This window comes from Nannospalax galili, unplaced genomic scaffold (assembly GCF_000622305.1).
Source record: "Nannospalax galili isolate Female #2095 unplaced genomic scaffold, S.galili_v1.0 scaffold461, whole genome shotgun sequence".
In the NCBI taxonomy this organism is placed as follows: domain Eukaryota; kingdom Metazoa; phylum Chordata; class Mammalia; order Rodentia; family Spalacidae; genus Nannospalax; species Nannospalax galili.
Window position 1 is genome coordinate 1,098,580 of NW_008349975.1, and position 10,529 is coordinate 1,109,108.

The 10,529-nt window shown below is 38.2% G+C and overlaps 1 protein-coding gene across 1 annotated transcript in view; it reads left to right on the plus strand.

The window, feature by feature from the left end:
- The window catches only part of Galntl6 (polypeptide N-acetylgalactosaminyltransferase like 6), an 852,377-nt gene extending 849,779 nt beyond the window's left edge, over positions 1 to 2,598 (plus strand). The window contains exon 12 of the mRNA XM_008847131.1: positions 1,330 to 2,598. Coding sequence (XP_008845353.1) covers positions 1,330 to 1,497 — 168 coding nt within the window. The 3' untranslated portion in view covers positions 1,498 to 2,598. The remainder of the gene's footprint in view (positions 1 to 1,329) is intronic.
- The last annotated feature ends 7,931 nt before the right edge of the window (positions 2,599 to 10,529 follow it).

Below are 10,529 nucleotides of genomic sequence, written 5' to 3' on the forward strand. Positions count from 1 at the left end.
AATGGGGATTTTTGCTACTGTAACATTCCTCCCTCTGAAGAGTTAACTCTAACATCTTTTAGGGATTCGATAAGAGCTCCCAAATACTTTTGACATTTTTGTCCTTTGGAACAGGGTATGTTGCTAAGAGGCCCAAGGACATTTTGACTTTTAGCCAAGAAACTGGCCACTTTTCTTTGGGGTCTTTTTTACCCTAACTGCCTAGCCAATTCTTACCTCCTATTCTTATCACACCATCCTCTGAAGAGGTTACCCAAATTGCCAATAGGGAATCAGGACACAGACTGCTCTGAATAGGAATGCAGGGTGAGGCAATTGGGGCACCCCTTTGGTGGGTCTATCTAAAAGATTCCCAAATTGCATAACTCTTATCTGTAAGGGGAAAAGAAAGTCCTTGATGGGTGACTAGAGGATGTGAAGGCGAAGTAAAGGCAAGAGTCGTTAGCATTACAAGTTATAGACAGGGAACCAGAAAAAAGTCAGAACAGGGCAAATTTCAAATGGTCATATCAGAGTCCATTGGAATTTTTTGACAAGAGCTTCCAAAAGCATCCCTCTATTGGGTTCCTCTTCATTTTTCTTTAATCTGCCATGGCTGGACTCAAGAGCAATGGATTCAGGATTTGCTTTCAGGTATTTTGATAGCTGTTGGAGTGGTTAGACTCAGTGTCAGTTCCCTCTCAAAGGCTTCTAGATAGGGGGAGAGAACAAATTTAGCCATCATTTTAGACCAATAGGGGGTTATCTCCCTTATTTGACTTTTTACGCTTAGCTGTTACCTATGTGTCATTTGTCCCCATCCCTTGTTTGTCTTCTGAAGAAGACAGCAAGGCACATGGCACTTCAGCTCTGATTTCTTTGTGTTTGTCTTTCCATTGGACAACCAACGTGAAAGTGGGAAAATTTTGGCTTTTCTATTTGCATATAGTTATTATTTACTGGGTACTCACAGTTTGTTTGTGTGTGTATGTGCATGTATGTCTATATACACTTGCCATGTCTCTCCCCAAATGGCTAGATTCTTAGATACTCAACACATAGTCCTACATACTTATTTTCAGCAACTGAATGTGGAGCAAAGTACCACAGAGCAGGAAATGAATTAATTGCCTTAAAAAATGAATGAATGAATGAATGAATGAATGACTTTTTTGTCTTGATTGGGCTGTCTTGGAGATTGTGGATCTTATGAAATCTGCTACTGTTTAATTTTGGACCTGGTCTAGGTAGACTGAGTATATACTCATATATAAACAAGTTTGTTACATCTGTACACTTTGGACTATATTCACTGTGTATTATGTCAATTTTTCCTTCTGATCCCTCCAGGACAGAACATTATATCATCCTGTGAGCAACAGCTGCATAGACTGCAACCCTGCAGAGAAGAAGATTTTTATGGCAAGATGTGACCCTCTATCTGAGACTCAGCAATGGATTTTTGAACACATCAATATGACTGTTTTAGAAAAAAATAGCCACCATGCCACCTCCTAGAAAGAAGGAAGGAAAGAAGAGCAGTTACCTACAGACTATGAACTGTACTTTAGCCAGCATCTGGGTCAAAGGAGTCAGGAATAACATTTCCTAGATCCAGGAAGCCTGGTTTAAAGATCTTTAAATGCCACGTCAAAGTAGGTTGCCCTGAAGAACTTCCTGCATCTGAAGAACTTGGCTGAGAACCCCACCAGCTGCTTCTGAGAGCTCGAGACTAGCAGTTCCCTTGCTGGCCAAGGGTGAAGTTTGTGTAAGGACTTTTCACCACAACTGCTGAGTTAATCAATCCTAGCATTTCTCAGGTCAAATCCTGCAGTAGTGAGTAGCTATGAATGGATCCTATTAGTCGGGTGGGAGGGGGGTGGAAACAGTGCATGACTGCTCTGTCAACCTGAGGCTACCACAGGTCTAGAACTACCACGCTTAAGGGGTGAGCTGTACTCTGGTGCCATTCTCTGACCAAGAATGGGTTAAGCAGGTTTAACCCTTAAAAGTGCTGCAGATGATTTTAGAGTGCTCCATACCATTCTGTTTTCCTTTGTGTCCTCTTAAAAAAGGTGCACTATCTAGACTTCCATCTCAGCCTCGTATTTACATTTGCCGTTATCCTTTCAGAGCCTATGTTACCCGTGCTTCATAAAAGTTCCATGTTCTGAAATCAGCCGAAGTTCTAATTCAGCACCCTTGGATGAATCCAGTTAAAAACAAAAATAAACAACTATGCTATCCAGTGACTCCAAAGAAAGATTTCACAGAAGCAGCAGAATACCATAAAGAGAGTTAGAAGAGAAATTTCCCTAGGAAATCTATTTTTACTTTTCTATTATTTTTAGAATTTTAAAAGTCTGATGTTTGTCCAGTCATAACTTTTATTGAAGAAGGCAGTGAAATGAGATGGATGTCATTTGTTTAGGCTGTTGAATAGATCTGCACTTCAAGTGACATGTAGAAATGACTTTGTTCACTTCAAATCTGTTTAATCTGGAAACCTAAAAGTGATTTTCCTTAATTATTAGTTTGAAGCTTTTTCCCTATTGTTGATAATAATAATGTTGTTTTATTTGGAAGCCCATAAAAGGAATTACCATTAATAAAATGCTTCTGACACCATTTTCTGTTAATGGGAAATATTTCAGGGGTAAAAAAAGGAATAACTCAAAAACTAATTGGAGTGAATAAAATAATTTGTCGCTTTTCAATAATGGTAGGGTGAGAAGAATGAACAGGCATCAAGATGAGTCTCTAGAGGACAAAAGATCACTTCCGCTGTGCATTTCTCAAGTTGTTTGGGGTACAGGATATTTCACACTGCTTTTATTATTTTTCTTTTAATTTAGTTTCTTTGTTAATAAAAATGTATACATCATTTTGAATATAGATAGGTGAATTTTAGGACTGGGAAGACTCAGAAGACCTAATCCATTTTTGTTGTTTTGTTTCTTTGTTTGCCTTTTGCTACACTTTGCTTGGATAAATAACAAAGCCCAGAGAGGCCCAGATTCTGGCAGGGCTTTTAACTCGGAAGGTTTTAATCACTAAATAACCTACTTTCCTCAGGATGTTCAAATGTTCAGAAACCTTGATATATATGAAACCTTTTCTTGTGAGTGTGCATGACTCTTTTTCCCCCTTTTGTCTTTTTGAGACAGGGTGTCTCTGTAGCCCCAGCTGACCTGGAACTTGCTATGTAGTCCAGGCTCTCCATGATCTCACAAGAGATCTGCCTGCCTCTGCCTCTGCCTCTGCTTCTCTAGCACTGGGACTAAAGGCATGCATCACCATGCCCACCTTCTTTTTCTGTCCTTAAAGCCTAATCAAAAGATGTAGTTAAGCTGCCCTGCCTATAGTTGGGGAAGAGTTGAGTTTCATTATCTTTTCTGGCTTTTCAAACATTCTTTTGAAGAGGTATTCTTTTTAAACTGACTATCACTAAGATGTTTTGTACAAGTCAAGAAATCTTGAAGCATTCAAGATGCATAGTGGAGAAAATCAATACTGATAAATTAACCCGTGTGTTGAATATTTCTAAGGAGGGAGCAAAGTTTCTCTCAAGTGTTCAAATAGCAATCTGGCTGGAGAATTGGATGGGCGTATAAAAATTCCCATTTTATCATTAAACAGTTGATTGCTATTTACGGTTGTACCAAAGAGACAAGCCTGGGTTTTACGCACCGGAAAGCCTAGATTTGTAACAGTCTCTTAGAATGCTACAGTCATGGCTGGCTAGTCAAACACTACCTTCTGAGAAAGTCTGAGTATTACATCATTTTAGAGGGACACACAGTGATCAACCAAAATTGGTCTCTCACTCTGAGTTTAAAAAAAATTTTAGGCCAGGTGTGGTGGCGCACACCTTTAATCCCAGCATTTGGGAGGCAGACACAGGCAGATCTTTGTGAGTTCAAGGCCAGCCTGGTCTACATAGTGAGTTCCAGGACAGCTGGGGCAACAGGGAGACCCTGTCTCAAAAAAACCAAAAAAAAAAAAAAATGTAGAAATGAAATTATTTTCTTCTTTAAAAAATGAAAGGAAGCTTGAGACATTAAATGCAAAATTGAAATTCAAACTATGAAGTAGTCATTGATTGTGCACACATGGGGAGCAAACAAACAGGATAAAATGGAACCTAAAGAATCTGCCCCAAGCAGGGGCACAGCAGTGCAGAAGAGCACACTGAAGGAAATGTTTCCAGGACCACTGAAGGTAGAGTCTACTTGCTCAAAATGTAATCTGACAAGTACAAAACAACATGTGGCTGCACTTTTTTTTTTTTTTTTTTTGGTTTTTTTGAGACAGGGCCTCCCTGTAGCCCCAGCTGTCCTGGAACTCACTATGTAGGTCAGGCTGGCCTTGAACTCAGAGATCCGCCTGCCTCTGCTTCCCAAATGCTGGGATTAAAGGCGTGCACCACCACACCCAGCTATGGTTGCACTTTTTAAAAAATTTATTATTTTTTGTGTATGAGTGTATTGCCTGCTTGTGTGTAAATGCACCTGTGTCTTGCAGTACCCTCAGAGGTCAGAAGACAGTGTCAGATCCCTGGGAAATGGAGTTATGGATGGCTGTTAGCCACCATGTGGGTGCTGGGAATTGAACCTGGGTCCTCTGCAAGAGCAGTCAGTCGTCTTAACCACTGAGCCATCTCTCCAGCCCTGTGTTTGCACTTTTAATTAGCAAAAAGACTATCAGTCCTCAGAAAGACTCTTGTTCCTAGAAATAAAATGCTTTGAAAATGTGATAGAAGTACTCCCCAACTCTTTTATCTGATCAACAAAAATCTTTAATCTGGCCAACAAAAATTGCTACTTCTCAATTATAAGAAACAGTTCTACAATTCATTTTTTGAAAATGCTTTTTTTTATTTACAGTAAATGAAGCTATGCTGTACAACAATAATGGGACTTATACTTTTTATAAGACTGGATGGGTACCATGGCAATAATAATGTGTTGGCTTCTATGTCTACTGTTATTTAGTTAAACTATTAATATGATCACATGATTTTTTTAATGTATTCATTCTATCAGAAGCCTCAGTGAACAATGCAAGTTCCAGGATTATTTTGTGAATTGAAAACATAGAACTTTATACAGCAAATGAATAATACATAATGCAAATGGCCTTACACTCAATGAAACAGAAATGTTAGGCCCATTCTTTCTACATTTCTTATAAAACATGAAACCAGTGTCAACCTGACACCATTGTTTCAGTGGCAATTACACAGTTAAAGAAAAGATAGCTGTCCAACCAAAAGTATGCTTCATACTTTCACATGAAAGCCTTCTATTTTTTTTTTTTTTCTTCTATGTTTGAGACCGAATCCTGGACCTCCAGCAGAGGAGGCAAGTGCTCGCCCTCTGAATCACATCCACAGCCCTATTTTAATCATTCTATTACTATGTACATAAGAAAAGAGCAAAAAATAGGAACGCTTTACTTAAAAGACCAGCTCTATAAAACAGCAAATCCACCAAAAGAACCAGTGATGCTTTGATTATAAAGCCAGCTGTCCAGCAGTCATACAGGGCCACACCCACCATTGTGACATGCCTGCCCCAAGCCCTCACATACCTCAATACTCAGAAAGGAGATGAGAGCAAAGCTAGGCCATATCTGCTTTTAAGCCCTGTCTCCGTATTTGCCAGAGGTCAGTAATTCCCTTGATTTCACCTAGAGAAGAATGTTGGGTTTTATATATTTATTTATAATACATATATAAAATATTTCTTCAGAGTTTAGACTTTAGAACCACCCTCAAAATTAAGACATTGTGAAATCTGACTTATCCATAAGAATCTGCTTAATAAAAATCCCTTTATGTTTCTTATCCTGACAGAATTATAAGGCTACAATAGATATAATCAGATGGTAGTAGTATGCTGGAAACAAAGCATTTAATATAAATCTTGCAAAGGAACACCTCAAAGGGAAGCTATTTTTAAGCCATTGTTTTACAGTCCTGAACATAAATGGTAAGAAGTACATCGCATCTCTAGACCTGGGTGTGCCCAGTCCTCATTTACCTCATAGACAAATTCCACCAGTGTCATCATCACTCTCAGACTGCACTGCTGACAGTAATTACTCTCCATGTGTGAAGCTGTGGCTGAGGACACTGATGCGTTACAAGTGGCCAGCCATTCCCACACTGCCAGCATTGGAAGATTGCTCTTTGATTTATGACTCTAGCCTTTGCTTGCAGAACTGGAAGCAGTTTGCAACTCCATTTGGTAGACTTGACATTGGCCTGAAGCTTTTATTCCTAGTCACTCATCTCTGCACTTGACACTCCAGACTGGTGTGTCTGGTTCTATAGCCTCTCAGCAAAAACAGCTCAGGCTTGTGTCTGACGTTTCTCTTCAGAGAAACCTGGAGACATTTCTTGAATTTCTCCTGCCTGATGTTGCCCCCTTCAGCTCACTGCACAATAGCTTCCCGGAATTCTACAGTTCTCCACTATTCACAAAGTGAAATGACTGACACAGTACAGAAAGACTGGATAATTTCCAAATCTTATTGCTAATAATCACATCACTCACTTTGGGGCAGGGATCAATAACAACCAAGAACCACATGTCCTGACTTTTCAGGAACAGCCTTGGTTTTTACTTTTTATCCCATGTAATTATTCACAGTGCCTTCTTTTTGCTCTTAAAAATGACCCGATTTGCATAACAAATTATACAGTTGCCCTATTTATAATCCACCTGCCCATTTATTGTATGATTACTCTATGAGAACTGCTAAGAAGTCTTTTCCTATGAATGCCTGTAAGAAATCAGCTAGATTCATCATTTCCCTTCAAACAGGACCAAACTAAAATTATTCTGTGGATGATTACCTATTGCATTCCCATGGTTCTTTATACATTGCTTAACAGAAGCTTTGTTATCAAGAGTTCTTATAGTCACCTAAATCATTTTTCTGAGTTAAGATAACTAAAATTTAAATGGTTTTTTTAAATATACTATTAATTTCCTTGAAACCAGCTAAATCATTTTTGTACTTTTCCAAGACACAGATAGTAGATACCCAGTATGGACTAAGAGTCACTTTACTCATTCTAAATATTATATTGTATACAGATACATACTCTTGTTTCCTTACTGGTTGTGTTTTGCAAAGCAATTTTGTATTTATTATCCTACTCTGCCCTTATGACTGTTTCTGTAGTAGATAATATTAATTATCTTTATGAAGAAACTGTAAGACTTGGAGTAAAGAAGTTCTCAAAGTCAAAGTCATTCAGGCAGTTGGCAGTCAGGACTGGACTCAGGCCCTCTGTACTTTCTACTCTGCCATTTTCAGTCTCCAGGACACTTCATGTCTCCCAGCAAAACTCCATCTGAGGCATTTTGAATTACTTCAAAATTATGTGATCACTTATTCCTCTGGGACTTTAAGTTTTAACACCTTTATCTTGTTTGCTCTTCTTTGCACCTATGTGTATTTGCTCTTCTTTGCACCTATGTGTATTTGTTGGTTTTCCTACATGCTTATTAAAGTAAGAACACCAAACTGAATCCAGGATTAATCCTTCTTAATGAGATTTCCTGGGTACTTTGAAGAAAAGAAGTAAGCAACTAAACCTATTTGTGTAGCTGTAGATGATAAATCCTAAAGCAAATACTATGTACTCTAGAATGATTAATGAGCTCAGTTGTGGGGTTTGGGGTGGGGGCAGAAGTCAGTCACCAGAGAGTTTTCATTTACTTGTCAGGCAGGCTCTAAACTGATCTTCTTTCTCAGGGTGTGGTGGCTCACACTTATAATCCCAATACTCAGGCAGGAGGCTGAGGCAGGAGGATGGAAATGAGTTCTATGTCAGCCCTGGACTACAGGGTGAGACCTTGTCTTAAAAATATTTAAATAAGCTGAATGTGGTGGCTCATGCTACCATCTATAGTCCCGGCACTTGAAAAACAGAGACAAGAGAATCTTTGTAAATCAAAGCCAGCCTGGTCTACACAGCAGGTTCCAAGTCAGCCACAGGTACATAGTGAGACCTTGTCTAATATATATCCACTTTCAATATTCTTGTTTCTTGTTGTTACTGTGTGTCATCACGTTACAGTTATGCCTAAGTAAAGACAGCCTCTCAGCATCCATTTTAGTCTCTCAGAACAATGCTGTCAAACAAGGGTTTACTCTTTCTTTTATTGGAAAAATATATCCGGCATGAAGTGGGGAAGTAAAAGAAAAATTGTCTTATCAGAAGACTATGTCCTTTTGACCTTATTGACCTAGAATTGCACACACAACTACAAACAGGTTAATCCCATCTATTGTTTGCAACACAAATGGGATTATCTCTCATTGTTTTCAGTGAGATAAGTATTGTTTGCAGTGCTTTGATATGTAAACACACACACACTCACACACAACACATACACACACATACACACACACACACACACACACACACATTCATACATTACTCTGGATTAAGGCAAGAAAAGGTCATGAGGGATTAAGGTCATATGCCCAGATCACAAGAGGAGCACGAGACTTAGTGAATTTGTCTGCATTATAAACAAGCTAAGATCAGATTTACTTTTTGACTGGAAAGTTAAGTAAAAGTCATTTGTCCAGAGCATGTCCATATTATAAAAGTCACTCCCACAATTTATGAGAATTTCTACAAATTTCATCTCTTACATTTTCAAAACACTGTAAGCACCAATGCAAATTCTCTCTATGTCATTCTTTCTCTTCTGGGAGTACTTGTTAAACATACAAACTGCCAGGTACCTTTATCTGTTCACACTGCTAGACAAAATAATCTAGGTAGAGTAAAGACAATAGAAATTCATTTCCCATAGTTCTAAAAGCTGGAAAGTCCAAGATAACAGAACGAAGTAGAGCCAGTGTCTGCCAAGGGCTCACTTTCTAGTTTACGGTTTCCTCCAGCTCTGTTTTGACTGACAAGACAATTCTAGGGTTTGTAATAAGAGCACCAATACCAGTTATGTGGAGTCTGTTCTGCATAACCTAATAAACTCACTGAAGTCCACATCCTAACACAATGGCCTTGGGTGTTAGGATTTCAACATACGAATTGAGAGGGGACACAAATAAATATTCAGGTCATAGTGGGATCATAGCTCTGGTTTTATCTCAATTCTACTAAATCAGAATTTCTGGGGAGGCTGCTAAACACAAGTAATTCTATAATCATGCAGATAATAAATGTCTTTCTGCCTTAACTCTTAATTTCTTATCACTAGTAAATCCACATTAATTCTCTGACATGATTGTCTTGCTCACAAATATAGACTGATGACATCCGGAAGGATGGTTGGTTATAATCCAAAACTAAATTTACAAAAACGTCCAAGGACATTTTATTTCAAAACCCCTCTACCTTTTATTAGGTCAGTGGTTATTAAACTTTCGCCTTTAAAGCACCTGGAGGAATTGTTAAAACAGACTGCTAGGTTGAAACTCTCTGAGTTTCTGAGTCTTTTGATCTGACATGGAACCTGAGAATTTATATTTTGAATAAGTTTTTAATTGATGTTGATGCTGATGGTCAAAAACTCATACCTTAAAAGCCATCAGCTTGGACCAAGAGTCTCACCATCTTGGAAAATATCTTTCTGAAGATGATTTCATTAATTTTAAATATTTTTAGAAAGCATTGGCTGCATATAGGTATCATTTACAAAAAGTGATGAAACTCCAATTCCCTAAAATTCAAATAAGCATAACAACCAAATTAATATTTACAGCCAGAAGAAATTTCTGCCAGGAAAGCAGAGTCTCAGAGCTAGAAGACCAACAGGCAGCATTGTGGTGTCATTTAAATTTCTGAATTAAAGTATAATGACGTGGTCAACCCTTACCTCAAGTGCCTTACATGGAACATTAATAATTATTATTGTCCCTTCCTCTGAACTGTCATTATTAACCTTCATATTTCTCTATAATGGCATTGAAAATTAAGAAGCTATAACTTGGCTAAACAATTCACTTAACATCACTTTCTAGTATATATTCTAGACTATACTTCTCTCAGATTCTATCTTGATAAAAAAAAGACATTTGTTTCTCATACCAAATATCTGGTCAACTTCATGATGTAGCTGTGACTGAACTACAGCTTTACCATCTTTGAGAAAGACAAAGACTGTAAAATTAAACTCTTATAGGTGTAACAATATCGTACTATGTTCAACTCAGTTCAATTTCATTAAGAATGGTTATAGAAGGAAAAGAAGAGCTTGGAATTTCTGCTGTTAGAACTGTGTTTACATGAATTTGTAATTTTCTTTTCAATGGAAATAAAAACTGAGGACTGAGTTTGTAGCTCGGTCAGTGTTTGCCTAGTGTGCACAAAGCCCTAGGTTTAATCCCCAGGATCACAAGGTACCTGAAGTGATTGATGGTGCCCACCTGTGAGTCCAGCACTTGGGAGGCGGAGGCAGGAAAAGCAAAAGTTCAAGATCGTATGTTCAAGGTCATCATCAGCTAAGTGATGATTTTGAGGTCAGCCTGGGCTACATGAAATCCTATCATAAATATTAAAT